The sequence below is a fragment of the Polistes fuscatus genome, unplaced genomic scaffold, assembly GCF_010416935.1.
Source record: "Polistes fuscatus isolate 324 unplaced genomic scaffold, CU_Pfus_HIC Scaffold46, whole genome shotgun sequence".
Classification (NCBI taxonomy): domain Eukaryota; kingdom Metazoa; phylum Arthropoda; class Insecta; order Hymenoptera; family Vespidae; genus Polistes; species Polistes fuscatus.
This window is the reverse complement of record NW_025113125.1, coordinates 250,409-270,660: the sequence shown is the minus strand read 5'-3', so window position 1 is coordinate 270,660 and position 20,252 is coordinate 250,409. Positions and strand designations below refer to the sequence as shown.

Genomic DNA, 20,252 nt, shown 5'->3' with positions numbered 1-20,252 from the left:
ACGATAAAAACCTTTTTCCTCCCTCATAAATGGGAATCGCGTCCCGCCATATTTCTAGTCTTAGTTTAAATTGTTCTAAACTAATTTGTGCATTTTGATTTTGAGCCATTTTATATTTTAATTATATAACGTAAGTATTAAATAATAAAAGACACGCTGTATATTCGTAATGCTTATTTGATTCTTTTGATTTTCGCTTTCTCTATATGTACGTATGTATCACTTTTATAGTAATTGCTTTTACGTAACAATCGTATTTGAGGTAGGGTTATAATGAAATGGAGTGAAAGGAATTCCGAAGACTTACTACTTTTCTTTGGTGATTCCAGATGACACTCTGCTTGCAGGTGGGCCTCAGAGCTCGACGTGGTGGACTGTGACAATGGGGTTAAAACACCTGCTGCCTCCTCTTTGATGATTTCCGTCAAAGGTCTGGCGGAGAATCCGGATTTGTCAGCCTCACAGTATCCTACCGGCTGCGCCAATTATGTTACAGTGTACGAGGTATGAATTCACACACGTAAGTAATAACGAGTGATTTATTTTGTTCAGGTAAGTGAGTAAATAATCAAACTAAATGAAGTTGGAATGCCCGACAGAGAGTGATTCGTCGCCGGTACGAGAGAAGTGATGGTAAGCACTTTCCTTGTGCCCCCTATCGCACTCCAATTGCACGGCCCTTTATCTCAAGCCGCCTTGCCCGGGCATCGAGGATGTTTAGTCTACCTATGATGATAAGGACGTTGGCCGCTCGGCAACCAGATGCCTAGAGACCGAATCATATAACTCGCGCGTACCCTTACGGGTATTTCCTTAAGAATTCGCGTTTCGCTCGACATGTTAAAAAAATCAATTGAGTGAAAAATGAAAATCCATCGTATGATGGAAATGATTCCGAAGATGACATCGATGGATAGAACAACATAAAATTTGTTATACATATGAAAACTAACTAACTAACTACTATTACTTTCTTTTATCAATTTCCTATTTTGTTTTAAACGGATAAAAAATACAAATACAAATTTCAATTATATTATTTTTATCGTCATTATACTTTGATACTTATTATTGTTTGTAGATAAGGTTTCGTTGACTGCCGCGATGTTATTTTATTTAATGATACCGTAGAACATGTCTACCATATAAAATGTAGGCTCCGAATACTATAATAGATAACATACACAAATTTTAGATTTCTTAACATTATGCTGCCCGGTTATACCACAGACGTGTCATACGCAAAGTGTAACTCAACGGCCGGCGAAATATTCCAAGATACAGTAAGAGTCTGATGTATCTGTCTGATGAATGATGAGTGTGATGAAGATCTAGATCTTTAACTATTCTCCTTAGCAACAATACAAAAATTAAGATTAAGCGTTCACATTTATCTATAGTTTAAATTTAATTATTTATTATTAATTATTGAAAATTTTTTTATTTTATTTTAATTATTTTAATTATTTTAATTTTGAAGTTATTATTAAACTATAATCTCTTGCAGCTTTCTTATTGACCCGGATCAGTATACATTTAAATTTCTGTTTAAGTTTTCAATATGCCTAAAACTAATTCAGACAAATGTAGAGATTGTCGTCTTCGTAGAAAAAGGAATAAGGAAAATAAGGAAAATAATGAGGAAAATAAGGAAAATATAAAGCACGCTAAAGCAAAACGTTGTAGGGTTCATTGGCAGCGAAGAAAAATTATTCAAAAAGGATATGAATTGCCTGCAAATGAAATTTTATGTACTCCGTCAACTTCTAATTTACTTTGCGAACTCAAGCACGAAATAATCAATATTTAGCTGATGCTTCGATTATACATGTATTATCTAATCAAGACATTGTACCGAAAAAAGAAGGCAATTCGTCAAACCAAGACACAATCAGGGATAAGGAATTACCTCAATCAGACGAATCTATTTATTCTAACTCTTCAGACCAGTTAGTAATTAGTCATTCCACTGGCGAGCAAATTGATATGGATTTAAATCCTTCTTTACCATATAGCAATTATCATCAATTTAAACGAGCTCATAAGGAATTTAAAATAAAATTCTTGGGCAATTCATTTGGACATCCATGCTCAGTATGTGACAGATTGTGGTTTAAAAAGGATTTAAAAGAGCCATATAATGAACATAAGGATATTCTAATACAATTTATACCTAATGTAACTATGGAAAATACTAAGCTTTGTAATACATGCATACAAGCTTTAAACAAGAAGAATATTCCTTTAATATCAACATATAACGGCTTCAAATATCCAAATGTACCTTAGCATCTACCACCTTTAGATTTAGTTTCTAAAAAATTAATTTCGCCTCGTATTTCTTTTATGCAGATCAGACGTCTGAGACATGTGAATGGTAAATACGCCATTTATGGTCAATTAATTAACCTGCCTGTTTCAGTTAATACAATGGTCAAATCTCTTCAAAGAAATATCGATAACGATTATTGTATAAATGTACATATTAAACGTAAGAAAATTGACCGATCTAGTTACTTACATGGCATTGTTAACAAGCGTACAATTAAAGCTTGGCTACAATTTTTAATACCGTCTCTGTTGTATAGAATGTACGATATTAAAATTGATGATTCATATTTTAATGATAATCAAATTCACGACAAAGTTGGACAAAATGATGTCAGCGAACACATTCCTGTAGAAGAGATTCTTACGGCGCACCAATCGACATTAATGTGAGATGAAGAACAATATTTACGTATTGCACCTGGCGAAGAAAATTTACCTCAAAGTTTATTATTTGATGAATTTTTTTATTTCTTATTTCTTATTTTATTTTTATTTCTTATTTTAATTAAACCCTTCTTCTTCTTCATGTATAAATAAATAAGATTATACTTATTTTTTTGAAGTTATTTTTGAGGTTGTTGATGCTATATTCATTTTGGTACGCCAAAGAAGATAACTTCTTAGATGCCTACATAAGTACACACACCAGTTTTTTAACAATGTCTTTTAACAAAAGACTCATGATTTTTTGTCGAAACTCAAAAAAAATGTCAAAAGCCGCCATTTTATTAATTTACAAAATAAATAAAAAAGTTTCGATGGAGGACAAGATTTTTTATTAATATTTTAATATTTAAACTAATGATTTATATTTTTTTGTTTTCTTTTGGATGATCCGATAAGATGTTCTGATGGTCACCACAAAGTTCTACTTACGAAACGGGGTCTAACAAAGATGACGATATTTTTATAAATAATTAATTTTTTTTTTTGAAATTTTGTCGAAGTCAAGTTGAAACATAGTATAAAAACTCTGTGTAATCAGTTTTATAAAACAAACTTAATGATTATAAAAAAGAAATTATTCAAAATTCTTCTTTATTTACGCATCTTGCTGCATCTCCCACTTAAGCGGGCTGCAACAGGACTGTATGTTTTACAAATAGGGCAATCATAGATATTCATGAATGTTCATAAATTTTATAAAAATGTATCGAATGTATCATTACCACATGGTGCTCGGTAATTTCTTCTAAAAGCTGCGATTATTAGTCGATTATCACTCATTACACGGTAGTACGAACGTATTGCCTATCGCCAGGCGCTGAATAATGTAGAACACACCGTATATAATTATATTTTTATTATCTTATTATAATATCGGTAATATAATTTTAGTATCAGAATATTCCCAAATACCGCACATAATTTCTTTTGTGCTTGCGATGTATTCTGTCCTTTTAGGAAATAATACAATAATAAATATCTGAAGTGTACGTCTCGTCTTTCCATTTTTAAATTAAGATAAACACAAAACCAAAGAATTCATTGATATAATTTTTTTTACTAAATTAAAGGTAAATGTCCAAACAATAAGAAAAAACTATAGGTTAGGGGCTTTGAACACGCTAACGTTAACAAAGAAAATTTTTCGTAACGCCCGGACGTCAAAGCGTTAAAATACATTTTAAATTTTATTTTTCTTGGCACTTCCTATAATGACTGCCATAAACTCAAAACCGTCACAATTGTTTGCCATTATTTTTTTTTATAGTAATAATAGTAAATAATAAAATATCCAGATGACAGTCTTGTTAAAATGCTTTTAAAGTTGGTCTAAATTTTGTAACTGTGCTATCCGGGTAACGCTGTATGGACCGCCGTCGAGATTAGTTAATTTCCGCCAAATATATAGTAGGTATGAGAGATTGACTGAACGAAATTTGGATTTTGGTAATTACATGCAGTTTGCTGGCCACTGGCTCTTGGATTATTGCGTTTCTATGTAACAAAAATTTTCTAATGATTTTCTATTGAATCATTATCAGACAAGATAGACGTGTAATAAAACACGAAATAAAAATATATAATAAATCGTAGGAGAAAAACACGTGCGATTAAAGGAAAATTTGTCTAGCATATTAATTTACCATTTCAATAAGATAAGAAAAACTGTGTATTTTATTTTAATTGATTTTTTTATCTTATCCAAAAATTTTTAATAATAAAATAGGTATAATAGGGAATTTTGGACTATTATGAATTTTTTTTGAACTTTATTTTGAAAAAGTTGAACGTTTCGTCTCTTAATTGGGACTTCCTCAGCAACTGTAATTTATTATGACATTTTTTATATATATACAAAAAAATTACAATAAGTTAGAAGATGTTACTTTTACCTTGTTCTTTATCGTTCGCAAGTTATACACTTTTTTATTTTTCAAGACATACATTTAAACTTATACTTAACATTTTACAAAACTTTTTTCCTGCCACATATAATCAAACACTATTGATTCTATCTAGACTAACGTTCAATAGTCTCGATATCCTCGATATTATGATGTCCTCTATTGTCATGTCTTATTATGATAATAAAATTTTAAAACTTCGTTGTAAATACTGTTTAAATTATTTGTGTCCGTTCTGTAGTTAACTGTGTTATTACTTGTTATATGGTACATTTCACTTACATTTCTTTTGTACCAGTTGTCATCTTTATCTAAAATAGTTGCTTTGTCAAAATTAAAATTGTGTCCTCTGATAAAGTGATGTTCAGCTAACGCGGTGGTGTTGGTTTTTTGTGCATTAGTAGGTTTACATTCACTCTTGTGTTGGTTTAATTCTTGTGTATTTTCTTCTTTTTCTTCTTCTTCTTCATTCTTTAGTTTAGGCAAGTTGCCTCTTTCGTAACGACGTTTTTCTGCCTATTGCACTGCTAAATTGTCGCACCATCGCTTTTGTGGGCGCCCCGTACTTCTGCGGCCAATCGGTGATTTATCCTGTGCAATTCTGACGATTCTTCTATTGTCCATTCTGCTAATATGTTCGTCCCATTTTTTTTTTTTACTTAGTATCCACTCGTTAACGTTCTCCACTTTGCATGCTCTTTTTATATCTTCACTTCTCTCTCGGCCCAGTAGCGTTTTTCCAACTATTCTGCGAAGAACTCTCATTTCGGTAGTATCTAGTAACTGTTTCGTTTTTGCTCTGTCTGGTCGAGTTTCTGCGGTATATGTCATAGTAGGTCTCACCGTTGCCTTATAGATTCTTGCTTTCATCTCTATATCCGTGCTTTTGTTTCGCCATATTGTGTCATTCAAACAACCCGCTATTCTGGTTGCCTTCATTGTCTGTTCTCTTACCTCTGCTTCAACATCACCATACCCTGAGATTTCAATTCCTAGGTACTTAAATCTCATCTTGTGTATTTTATCTTGAATAATAGAAACTAATCGAAACACTTATATAATAATGCAAAATAAAGTCATTTTGCAAAATAAAGACCTTTAATTGAAACACGTCTTTCTTTTCATTTAATGTATCTTGTTTATCTGGTAAGTATTTATTAACATAATACAAAGTCAGCAGATAGAGGGAAGGGAAAAAAACAAGTTTTCTTTAAGAAAAAATTATGTTTATAACATCGATCAACTTCTTTTTTCTAACGTAAGAAACTACGTAGATGATACATTCCGAGTATGCAAACTAGTATCGATAGGCACGGAATAAATGAATTGATAAAATACAGCTTTTTATCTAATTTTTTACACGCGTGATGAAATTATCATTGACAACTGAAAAAAATATGATCTCGGTTTTGCTAAATAGGTTTCCCGTTTGATGATTCTTTCCTAATTTCTGTTAAGTCACGAAAAATACAAGAAGAAGCTGCGGAGTGTAAACTTAATATCACTTCTTGGCTTACAAGAGAGGGCCCAGCAGTATTTTGAAACTATTTTTGCTTGTTTTATAATTTTGTATTTGCTTAACTAAACATTTGGTATATAAATAAAGTTAGTGTTTCAACAGCAATAATAATAATGTTTTTCTATGTTCTTAAATATATAATTAATAGATTTCGTGAGTATAACATGGTAAAAAATATTTTGGGGACCTAAATCTTACCCTTTGATTGGAAACCTGAATATATTTCTTGGTGATTTAAAAGGTACATTTTATTCCATTTTTATAATTTCTATATTTATGCGATCTCTATTGAATGAATTTGTCTTACATTTAGAAATATCTCATAAAGTAATAAAATTATCTGCAAACTATCCTTCGCCGTGGAAATTGTGGTTAGGCCCTAAATTAGTACTAATCTTCGATGATCCTGAAAGTATTGAGGTAAGATTTATCAAATTTAATGCACTTCGTTATAAACAGTTTGCTAGAATTAGATTTTTTCTTATTTCGGCTTTTTTTACATCAATTTTTTGCTTTCTTTTTAGTTTCTATCGAAAAGTTCTAACGGTTATGAAAAAAGTTCTGCATATGAATTTGTAAAATATTGTTTGGGTAATGGATTGTTTACTGCACCAGGGAAACTATAAGTTCACACGTGCTTTTTTCTTTATTAATACAAAAAAACAATTTATATCAAATTATAAAACAGTATTTTTTAAGTATGTCTTCCAGAGGATTGCTGGTAAAAATAGTTTTCTTTTTTTATGGTTGCATATAACATCTACACACCCACACATGTATATATGAGTATCTCTTTTTTTCCTATTTTTTTATTAATAAATATATAAAAAAGACACTATAAACATTTAAATTAAGACATATTCTCTTAATTAAAGCATCAATATGGGAGATTCATCGTAAAATCTTAAATCCAGTATTCAAAGAAAAAATAGTTTCTTCTTATGTGGACTCAATGGTAAAAAATTCAAACAGACTAAATAACATTTAAGAAACCACTAACGGAAAAAACATTGATTTCATGCATTACGTACATCTTTGTACGTTAGACATAATATACGGTGAGATTTGGATATTTTGAAAAGTTTAAAAAATATGTATGGAACCATTAAAATTTTCTAAAAATAGTTTTTTTTTTATAATGACAGATAGCCTATTGGAAAGTGATTTAAATTTGCAGAGCAATCCGGATTGTAAACTTGATGAATATTTGTCGAAGTAATAATTAGTAAAATATTTTTTTATGTGTATTGTAATCTACTATTATTGCAAATTTGTCTTCTTATTTTGAATTTTATTTTAATTTAGAGGGATAGAAATAACTACACAAAGAGTACTGAAATTCTGGTTACGTCCAAATATTTTATTTAACAATTCATCTAAGGGAAAACGTCTACAAGAATATCTTTCACACGTTAATAAAATAACGAGCGAGGTATAAATAAAACGATTATTCACACTTTTAATTATTTCAATTTTCCTCAATATATATTTTTCTAAAAAAATTAATATTTTATTCATGTATATAACTTTCATTCGTCAAGATTATAAAGAAAAAGAAGGAGTCAATGCACAAGGATAACTTTACCCAGGAAGGAGAAGGTCCATATTCAAGTAAAAATAACCATTTGAAAAAATATTCCTTTAATAATGTATTTATAGAAAAATTCCTTCTATAATAATTATAAATAATATATTAATTATGTTCTTCTCTTATTAAAGGAAAAGATACCAGTTCATTTCTAGACGCTATTTTCAAATTATTTTACGAGACCGGAGAATATTCGGAGGCAGATATTCGCGATGAAATAAATACAATGGTTTTAACAGTAAGATGAATTTATTTCAGATTAGATGAAATATCTTTTTATCCATTAAAAGTAGAAAACAATATGTATTATTTTTTAGGGAAGCGATACTGCTACTAATACACTTTCATTTTTATTTTTAATGTTAGCCACGTTTACGGACATTCAAGTACGCACAAATAGCTCTTAAGCAGTACCTTATTTGTCATTATTTTTAAAAACCATATATATTTTTATATAAAACACTCCTTTATTATGTATTCGAATTTTTTGATTCTAGAATCAAGTATACGAAGAGTTGTACGATTTGTACGGCTCAAGCGATATTAAAGATGTTTCTATTACAATGGAGGATACTAAGAAAATGAAATATTTAGAATGAGTCATTAAAGAAACTTTACGTCTATTTCCTGCTGGTCCAATTATAGCGCGCACACTGTCTAGAGATACAAAAAATATTTATACATATAATAAAATATTTTTTCTATATTTTCTTTCCATTGACATTATTGTCTTATGTAGTAATAATAAGTATTTATTTATTTTATAAAGTGAACGACGATATGGTAATACCAAAAAATTGTCACGTAGCTATTTCAATATTTACATTGCACCGAAAAGATAAATACTGGAATGATCCCTTATGATTTAATCCGGATCGGTTCTTGCCGGGAAATTATAACGAGAAATGTTTTCGTCCGTTCAGCTTTGGGAAAAGAGGATGTATAGGTAAAAGCATATTTTTATCCATTCTTGAATTAGTATTCTAAATAGTTGATCAATAAACTATTTGTTATTTTAATATTACTTTTTTAGGTCAAATATTTGCTATGACCCAAATGAAGGTAATAGCTTCTAGTCTATTCAGAAAATTTACTGTTAGAATAGACGATCCAGTTTCCGTTGAAAATGTTGACCTAAAATTCGGATTAACTTTGCAACCAGCTGAAACTGTATTCTTGAGATTTAACAAACGATAATATTTATCATTTTTGTCGATACTATTTTCCTAATAAAATAATTGTAATAATTAACTGTACAAATAAAAAATAATTTTTAAAAACTATACGTTTCCAGTTTTCATTTAGGATATCGGTATTGGTATTCTTAACAATAGAGGATACAATATCACAAATGGACTGAAAAATAAACACATTTAACTAATAATTAAGTATTTTACAAAATAACTCGAAAGACACTCAAGTTGCTTTTATCGATAAGTTGGGTATAATGAGGATATTTAATTTCATTTATAGAAGTCAAATTATCATATGGTTATTTTTAAATTTAATATAAATTTATTAGTTTTGAGTGATAAGAGTGAGTCTTTTCTCTGCATCTTCGGATTCGATTCTCACTGTCTGAACGGTGTCAAAAAATACGCTGATCGAGGAATTAATAGTGTCTGTATTGCATTAATCCAAAAAAAAAATTTATCGAATTAGGATAAATTAGAAACTCTTTCTAAACGCGATGGTACTTTAGACGAATTATCTAAAAAATAATAATTCAATTTACTCAAAAATAACGTACTGTAATGTAATAAATTCCTGTATGAAATATAATTTAACCTATTCTTACCGAATTTCTACCTTGTATGATCGGGAGACACGCAATCTTCGCCATTCATTAGATTCGACTTTAAATCGTTAATATTGTCACTCTTTGGAAATTTGCCTGATACTCTAGAGATGACAGCTGCACTATCTTCTAAGCCTTCTAATCTCATGTATGCTAAATGTATCCATACGAGCAAAACTGCTATCTACTAATTCCTACGCCAAATAAAGCTATTCATTGAAACCGCTGTTTATATAAACAATCAAATAAGTCTAATTGAAATTTGTAATTATAACATTTAGTTCTGCAATTCCAATGCGTCTACTATGGATTATGCTGCATTATCAATGCATTATTATATAAAAGAAGTCTTCCCCAGGGCTTCCGATGACCTGTGATTTAAAATTGTTTTTATATAAGAAAAATATTTGTCGTATCGTATGAACGATAAGTTAAACGATTCTAGATAGTTAATTCTTTTAAATTCAAGAAAATTTAATACTTGCTGGATTAGAACATTTTTTTCAAGACCCTATAAATATGTTGAATAGACGTAAGTAGTAATATACTTCCGTATAATATAGTTTTGTTAGAAATACTTTTCGAACATTCTTAATGCAGCATCAAAGTATTTAAATATTAGGGAAAATTAACAATTTATAGCATTAAAAAACATTCAACTACAAGTAATATTTTATTTTACATTTTATTTAATATTCTTTTTAAAGCATTATACGAATCATTAATCTCATAACATAGCAATACTTGAGATAATGTTTCTAATTGTTAGTATTGCACGCATAAGAAACTTTCACAGGAATTAATTTAGATGGTAAGAAGAATGTAGAATTAATAATATCCAGGAAACGTATATATATAAAATTTTTTTAGAGGAAGAATAACAATTAGCTAATGGAAAACTTAAAAAATTAACAAGAAAAAACTATTTCAACACAAGTAATCTTTGTAACTGAAGAGATTTTGATTAAAAGTGTTCTTGATTTAACCGCACAGTTTATTTTTTTTTAAATTTACAAAACTATAATAAAACCAATCTGGACATATGGATTACAGCTATGAGGTATAGCAGCGAAAAGTCACATTGCCAATCTCAACGATCCATAGCCGCGCACAATCGTGAATTCTTCATGGTAGGTCCGTAACGAAGAGATAGGAAAGGACCAAAATATTAACACGATAGAAGAAGAAATAACCAAGGCAACCTGCAGATATAAAAGAAGAATTGATACGCGCATAAACTCGCTAGCCAAAGATAACTACAACCAATATATCTCTAGAAGGCTTAAAAGAATCCACCCAGAAGACCTAGTAAAAACTAAAACTAAATGAAATAAACGACAATAGCGACGCTATCTCATTAGAGAAACCGTCCACGTGCCATCTTATTCACTTATATAACAATTTACCATATTTCTACGGACAATATGTAAAGATGTATGGAGTTAATAAATAAAAAAAAAAGCTGCTGTGTGGATTAATGGACGCACATAAGAAGATACGTTTCTTTGGCGTAAGAGAACATTTTTTTTTGCAGCCTATACGCCTTACAACATTCCGCGTTTGTTTGTGATGGATACTTTCTTTTAGATACATTTTTGTAACGATAGTAATAGGTAGTAATTACACTTCTCTGCATTAGTTTCAAAAATCTCGAAAACTGAAACAGATATTTAAATGTATATTGACACTGGTTAAAAAGCTACAAGGGATTATTATTTAATAAGAATTATTGTAGAAAATAATTTATAAATAGCTAAGATGCCCACATTATTTCCTTTATTCTTTTGATAGAATATAAATGCATAAGGTTTCTAAGATGTTCTCTTCCAAAATCTTTCATGATTTCAATGCCGTTGGCTTCTTCTTATTGTTGTTTAAAATAATGCTTTCTCTCTTACAGTAAAATGATTGATAACCTATGCGAAGAGAATAAGTTTTCTAATATTTTGGATAAATATTTTTCAAGAGAATTATAATATTTGTATCTTTTAGTTCATTTCCGCGTAATATTTGAACGGCTGCGAAAAGGAATGAAATCGTGACGGTACGTCACAGATAAATTCTGTTACTTTTTACATAGGATATTTTTGTGAACGTTCGTTATATTTTGTACGTCATAAAATATAAATATTGCACTCTGATAGAAACGGACGGTGTGTCTTGATTTGTGCTTTGGTTTCTTAGATCACTTTGTTTGTGTGACTCAGGTGGATGGGAAAGTACGGGTTATTTCCGTTTTATTCTTCTGTTATCGAACTTATTTCCTTCCCCATGTAGGAAATTTAACTTTCTCTAACTACATTATGTTAAATTCATTACATTATTGTGATATACACAGGGTATCGCAGTTTTTTTTCGCTAAACGTTACCAATATATTTTACAAGCAAAAATAAGACACAATATCATATAAACATAGGTCTTTAAATGCTTTATTAAAACGTTGTAAGCAAAAATAAAAAATGATGATTATTTGGTGTTTGTTACTATCACACGGATTGAAGTCATATAATAATATAATATATATATAATACAAAATAATGTAATATAATAATAAAATAATGAAGTATAAAATAATATAATATTTCATATATCCAAAAATATAGTATATATCTTTAAAATATTGAAAAGTATTGAATGAAGTAAATAATTTAGTAATCAAGTAATTTTAGTTTGAAACTAACAATAATTGTAAAATATTGAATGATAGTATTACGTCTTGTGGCGTAATAAAATGTGTGGTTTATTATTGGTCAAGCTGTGAAGTCTTTCTGTAAAGGGAATGATGTAAGGAATTGTGACTGGATTGACGAGTAATGTAATTTAAATGTAAAAAACTGGAGGGGAAGTGGGTAATTAAAATACGAATTTGATTAGAGTTCTATTGCAATGAAAATAAATAATTAAATATTAAAATAAGGTGCTTACTTTTTTTTGCTGCTAGTTGGATATGCCTCTGACTCTAGTTAAATCAACACAAATTCCAGAAAATTCTTTTCGCGGGTAATAAATGTATTTTACTGACTCTCAAATTCGTTTATCTTCAATATTTATTCTTTTACGTTACCGATTAATCTTACGTCAGAATAATTCATTGATTTTACATAATGCAGAATACGGACTTATTAATAAAAACAGAATACAGACTTATAAACTGAATACAAACCTAATAATTAAAACAGACTTCTTCTTCTTCTTCTTCTTCTTTTAGTTTAGGCAAATTGCCTGTTTCGTAACGACGTTTTTCTGCCTACTGCACTGTTAAATTGTCGCACCATCGTTTTCGTGGGCGCCCCGTGCTTCTGCGGCCTACCGGTGACTTATCCCGTGCAATTCTGACAATTCTTCCGTTGTCCATTCCGTTGATATGTTCGTTCCATTCTTTTTTTCTTTTTAGTATCCATTCGTTAATGTTTTCCACTTTGCATTTTCTTCTTATATCTTCACTTCTCTCTCGATCCAGTAGTGTTTTTCCAGCTATTCTGCGAAGAACTCTCATTTCGGTTGTCTCTAGTAACTGTTTCGTTTTCGCCATGTCTGGTCGAGTTTCTGCGGTATGTGACATAATAGATCTTACATTGCCTTGTAAATTCTTGCTTTGGTCTCTATGTCCATGTTTTTGTTTCGCCATATTGTGTCATTCAAACAACCCGCTATTCTGGATGCCTTCATTGTCTGTTCTCTTACCTCTGCTTCAACATCACCATATCCTGAGATTTCTATTCCTAGGTACTTAAATCTCATTTCCTGCTGAATAACCTTCCCTTCAATTTCCATTTTGCATCTTAACGGTGTCTTTGATTTGTCATGCATTTAGTTTTCTGGGCCGATATTTTCATATTGAATGATTTGGCTATGCAGTTAAATCGGTGTAGTAGACGTTGTAGATCATCCTCATTTTCGGCCACTAATACAGCGTCATCAGCATAGCATAGGATGGTTATTTCTTCGTTGCCCATTTTATATCCTTTTAGCAGTCTTACGTTTCTTATTATTTCGTCCATAATGATGTTAAAAAGCAGGGGACTTAGGGAATCCCCTTGTCGGATACCACGACCTGCATCAATCGGTTCAGTCAAGGCGCCATTTATCTTTGCTTGGATCTTATTGTTTCTATAGATGTCCTCTATGGTCTTGATAAGATTGTTCGGAATTTGCCGGTTATAGAGGAGGTGTATAACATCCTTTAACTGCACTCGGTCGAATGCCTTTTCCAAATCAATGAAACACATATATGCTGGTCTGTTGTATTCAATTGATTTTTCTGTTATCTGTCTTATGATGAAAACCGCGTCTGTGCACGATCTGCCTGATCTGAATCCCTGCTGTTCGTCTTCTAGATTCGTTAAGCTGTTAATTTTATTCGTTATAATCTTTGTTGTTAGTTTTAATGAAGTGTTTAAAAGATTTATTCCCCTGTAGTTTGTAGGCAGCTTTTTGTCTCCTTTTTTAAACATAACTATAGTTGTACTAGTTCGCCATTCGTCAGGTATTTTGTGTTGGCATAGTATTTTTTGGATTAGGAATGTTAGTTGTTGTGTGAGACGTTGGCCACCATATTTTATTAACTCGTTTTGGATGCCATCTTGCCCTGAGCTCTTCCTATTCTTTAGTCTTCGAATAGCTGTTTCTACATCACTGGACTCAATTTGTATGTCGCTTCTGGTTATTATTTCTGGCGTATTTAGTTCCGTTTGAGGTTCTTCTGATTTATAGAGCTCTGTTAGATAGTTAATCCAATTTTCTTTTGTGATCTGGTTTGTTTCTATCATTTCATTGACCTCCTTTCTTTGATTTCTAATAAATCGCCAATTTGTTTTTGGAGTCCATAGAAGTCACTCTCCATTCTTTTCGAAAAAATCTCCCAATAATTTTGCTTTGTTTGCCTTACTAATGTCGCTGTTTGATTCCGGATTCGTCTATACGTTTCGTATGATTCAGGTGTTTTAATGTCCTATAGTTAAGGTATGCTATTTTCTTTTTTTTGCATATTTCCTAATCTCTGGGCGGAACCAAGGAGTTTTGATCATTCTAGCCCGGTTTTTTACAGTTCGTGTTCCCAGGGCTTCATATGCAGCTTCTAAAATGTTGGTTCTTAGTTTCTTCCAGGCTATGTTTATGTTATCTTCTTCTTTTATTGGGTTTTTTTCGATTTTTTCTTTCAACCTGTTCTCGTATAGTTGTTTGGTTGGTAAGTTCCATAGTGACTCGATGTTTATTTTCAATTCTTGAGTTGCTCGTGCAAGATTTCTTTGGGGTTTAAACTTCATTCTTATCTTTGCTAATAGCAGGCTATGATCGCTTCCTACATTCGCGGAATTTAACGTCCTGATATCTAATATTTGGTTTGGTTGGACGTATCTGTTGGTAACAATGTAATCAATTGTAGACCTGAAGCCTCTGGTGTTGCTGTATGTAAATTTATAGTGTTCCTTATGATTGTAAAATGTATTATTAATCCTTAGCTCGTTAAATGTGCATAGCTGTGTCATTAGTACTCCATTGTCATTTAACACGTTTTCGTTGAACCTTTGTTTTATTCCAGGTATTATTTCGTTTCCGATGCGGGCGTTAAAATCTCCAAGGATTATCATTTGTTGGTTACTTGGTAATGATCCGACTAAATTTTGTAGTTGGTCGTAGAAGGCTTCTCTTTCTTCTTTCGGTTTATTATCTTCGGGTGCATAAATTGACACTATATTTAATTTTTGTTCTTCCGCTTTCATTTTTACCACCAATATTCGTGAATATATGTAGTTGCATTCTTGTATGTTGTTTTTGTATTTCTTGGATACTGCGATGGCTACCTCTTCTTTTGCCCTGATTTGTTTTTCTACACCACTATAGATCACTAAGTAGTCTTCGTACTGTATTTGTCCTTTGCCTTTCTTTTTGGTTTCTTGTAAGGCGCATATATCGATGTTATTATCTTTCAGTTCTTTCAGGGTTTCTTGATCTTTATTAATAAATGATTTGATGTTCCAGGTAGCCAGACGCATTATATGTTCTTTCTTCCATTTCGTTGTCCTTTTCCTTGCATGTGTCGTCATCTGTATATCCGTCCTATTCCGAAGCAGAGTGTCGGTTCTATGAGCCGTAGTCTTTTTTTTACGTTGGGTAGGGAGCTAACCTGATCCAACAACCTTCCTCCTTTCCCCGGGCTTAGGACCGGCAACATGATCGCTGATCTGCGATCATGCAGGCGGAGTTTAAAACAGACTTATTAAGTAAAATAGACTTACTAACTAACAAGGAGACCGTCAGATTGACACCTCTCTGATTTTTTTCAAACTTTGCACACTTGCAGTAGTCTATTAAAAAATTCATTGTATTAAAAAAAAAAAAACTAGATATTCAAGCATTTTCGAAAAAACAGGAATAGAAATTTCGCAAAAGTCATGTCGAGTCTCTAATATCGTCGGATCGATTCCTCGACTGGGAAAATATTTCTTTTCTGATCTTTTTTATGTTTTATTTTTATTATCACAGAGTAAGTTTAATTAATTTTATTCTTTTTTTCTAAAGTATGTTATATTAATTTTTTAGGGAATATAAGAAAAAAAAAGATACATTTGTATTATAAAAAAAGTGCGTGCGTACAAAGTACACATGTCAGAAGTGAAACTTCTTTGGCAAATTAATTTTTAAATCTCGTTTATATTTGAGCCGTTTATTTTGAAAGTGGCCTAACTCCATTTTTCATTTTTTTCCGGTTACCCACTGTAACATGTACAGCTTCAAATTATCTATCAATAAAGCATTTAAGATTTTTTATATTCCGAGTAAATACGGTAATTCTGGACACATAAGTTTTCAGAGTTAGTTGAATCACTGAAATCGTTTATTTTGAAAGTGGCCTAACTCCATTAGGAGTAGAGATTTTGGTGTGGTAGAAATGGCATTAAAAAAAAATAATTTACTGTTTGCCCCCCGAGAGTATTACAATATTATCAAAAAGTGTCGGAAAGGTAATATCTTTATTGTACATGAAATGAGACTAGAAGATTTTGTATCAATAAAATTATTAGAAGACGCAATTTTAAAAAGGGTAAAGAATTCTAACGGAGAACCAATAAACTGGTTAAAAATATGTTGGATGCGTTTTGTCAAAAATGAATAAGATTTTCTATAAGACATCAATGAATGAGAACGAAAATTTGAAAGTCCTGAATTTAATAGCACGTCGGGGTAGACTAAAAAAGTTCGAAAATATTGTATTGACCCCACTGTATAAAAATATCAGACAAATTACAACCGCAAAATTCAAGGACATAATTGACTTATTACGATATATACCACCGGAACATCATGATTTATTTAAATCCCTTTCACATACACAAAGTGTAGATGAGTAGAAAATTGTTTTGTAATTTATGTTTGTAAAAAATATTTTGAATCGCATAATTAATGTTTTTAAAGTGTTATAAAGGTATGTAAAATAAAACGAGTATTGTTTCTTCTCAATTTGAAGCATCTTAAATTATGTTGAATGGACTTCGGTTCCTTCAAATTTTATAACAAATCTGGTTGTTAATTTTGAAAGTGGCCAAACTCCATTCTTGGTAAGAAAACGCATATTATTCATTTAATAATTGCCATTATTTTAATAGGAAATTGAACACCTTTAGAAACACTTAAGCAACATAACTCATTGTTATTCTTTATGTATATTTTTAATTGCATTGAAACGCAAATTTTTAAATATCTCAATTTAAAGTTATATGGAATTAGGCCATTTTCAAAATAAACGGCTCATTTATTCAAATCTAAAGCCTTAGATTTCCGAGATTTAGAAGGAGGGACAAAGGAAGGAATTTAATTAGGAATATTAAGAATTAAATGAACTTAATTGTAATTAAAATCATAAAAGTGGTGCGTGTCGCGAAAATTAATACAAATAATATAATAAAATCTCAAATGATCAATATTAAATTAAAATTCCTCGTGATTTTTTGTGAATAGTAAAAATACCTAACCTCAATTTAAATTTATACAAAATAATTGTAAATTAATTATTATAGAAATTCTATTTTTAAAATTATAATTTCGTAAAGAGAATTTATAAAATATTATTATTTTATATTTTATGAAAAATAATTTATTGAAATCTCAAATGACGAATTGTAAATTAAAATGACACGTGTTTATTGTCAATATGAGAAATTATTAATTAAATTTTTTTTTTGAAATTAAAATTTAGAAAATAGAATTTATAAAATATTTTTATTTTATATTTTATGAAAAGTAGAATATTAAATTCTCAAATGACGAGTTGTAAATTAAAATGCCACATGTTATTTGTAAATATTAAAATTTCCTAACCTTTAAGCGAATTAACATAAAAAATTGTAAATTAACAAAAGATAACAAATATATTACTTACTCTGAACAACTGCTTAAATAAATAACTGCTTAAATAAATAAAAAGATCTGCGTTTACTATAGTACAAGACGTTATGCGACAGAAATGCCATCTAAAGTTCTAATATTTAACTACTAAACGAATACATCACCCAATAGCGTGTATTTTTTCTCGACATTTTCGTGTCACTAATATTATTATTATTGCGTTTCATCCGTAAAAATTTTACCCTCATACGCGCAAAGAAGTTTCACTTCAACAATAAAAAAATCAACAATATTACGCAAGTTATATAAATATTTATTATAAATAGAATTACAAATAATAAATAACAAACATTTGTTTTTTTACGTACCTGGAACGATTCACTTTCCAGGATAATATTCGTCGTATTGACGCACAAAATAGAAATTTAAACCGGTCTCGTCGGTATTGATTATAAATAAAAAAATACAAGTACAGCTAATAATAATTAAAATGTATTCAGTTATTTTGTTACAATAAAATCAGCATAGTGTTTGGTCATATTACACTGGTTAGTTCTTTGATCGTCTTTTCATAATTTAAAAAGAATTTATTCGCTGCGATAGATCTTGTTTTAAGATTGTTTATCGATATCTAACAATGCATTCGGCTACTCTTGTGCGTATTTGATCTCAAGATTTTTATAGCTTTATTATTTTTCTTGTTTTTGTATAATATACTTTACAATAACGAAAACAAAAAATAAAAAATGACCAGAAAAAAATATTTTCCCAGTCGAAGAATCGATCCGGCAACATCAGATAAACGGATCATTTTTGCGAAATTTCTATCCTTGTTTTTTCGAAAACAATTGAGTATCTAGTTTTTTTAAAAAGTACAACGAATATTCTCATAGACTACTACAAGTGTGCAAAGTTTGATAAAATCGGAGAGAGGTCGATCTGACGGTCCCCTTGATAGTTTCTTATTAGTGATTACATTGAGGCCTAGAATGCTGAATGGTTAAAAGAATTAACAAAGAGTATATCTTTTGGGGGTAAAGTCCAGACGACTTTAGATTCACGAATTTCTATGAGTCTACGCCTATGGGTAGGAGAACTGATCCTTTGTCAAATAGTTTATATCTCCTAAGAACGATAATAAATACGAAATCTCTAGAATATTTATTTAAGGTTATGCGTACCTTTTATTTATGAACGATACGGCACGATTCTGGGAAATATTTGTTGTCATCCATTTCTTTAGTTCAAGTATTAAAATTATATTGGGTTACTTGATATAAGCTTTCGGCGAAGAAAATCTCGACCATAACAGGTAAAAAGAAGAAAAAAAGTCCTAGGACGTAACAATAGTACGCAGACATTTGTATTTTGTTAAGAGGAAAGTTTTTAGAAGGAAAATGTTGTATTTTCTGTAGAACAAAAAAATAACCTCTGTTTTTAAAAATAGCAAATTTTAGTGAAAGAAACATTTGATTGCAAAAAAAGTAGTATCTTTAATACTTGTAAAAGTTATAATAACTGAAGAAAGGTGAAATGTAACATCACAGTACTGTTAATAAAGTTTGAGCAAATTATTGATTAAACGTTTGACTGTGGTTTGAATTTGGCATGCGGATTAAAAATAATATAGTCTAATGTTTAGATTAATTATTTGTTTAATATTTTAATATTGTTTTTTTTTTTAGTAATTAAAGAAAAAAAGAGAGAGATATATATATATATTATATATTTATCGAAAGATACAATCTGATATGATAAACTCGTAATTGTCTATATAATTGACCATATTACTAATTAAGTATCTTCGTGTTATATGTTAATTTTAGCGTCTTTTTTCTCAGCAAAATTATCTCTTATGAAGTCGTACGTAGCTCTTGTGTTATTCGTCGTACTTCTAACAGAATCTTTCGTCGTACAAAATACATTCTTTATAGTTTATCAAAACAATAACATACAGTAACTCCGCCTGCATGATCGCAGATTAGCGATCATGTTGCCGGTCCTAAGCCCGGGAAAAGGAGGAAGGTTGTTGGATCAGGTTAGCTCCCTACCCAACGTAAAAAAAAGATTATTGCTCATAGAACCGACACTCTGCCTCGGAATAGGACTGATCTACAGATGACGACACATGCAAGGAAAAGACGACGAAAGGACAACGAATTGGAAAAAAGAACACATAATGCGTCTGCCTACCTGGAACATCAAATCATTTAATAATAAAGATCAAGAAACCCTGAAAGAACTGAAAGATATTAACATCGATATATGCGCCTTACAAGAAACCAAAAAGAAAGGCAAAGGACAAATACAGTACGAAG

At 30.4% G+C, this 20,252-nt stretch overlaps 1 protein-coding gene across 1 annotated transcript; it reads left to right on the top strand.

Moving 5' to 3' along the window:
- Positions 1–278: 278 nt before the first annotated feature.
- Positions 279–8,388, top strand: LOC122521752 (cytochrome P450 4C1-like). The gene is made up of 11 exons (XM_043642509.1): positions 279–283; positions 348–504; positions 2,353–2,377; positions 6,515–6,621; positions 6,726–6,792; positions 7,347–7,416; positions 7,507–7,633; positions 7,743–7,812; positions 7,921–8,027; positions 8,107–8,175; positions 8,287–8,388. The coding sequence occupies exons 1-11, from the start codon at positions 279–281 to the stop codon at positions 8,386–8,388; spliced, it is 906 nt and encodes a 301-aa protein (XP_043498444.1).
- The last annotated feature ends 11,864 nt before the right edge of the window (positions 8,389–20,252 follow it).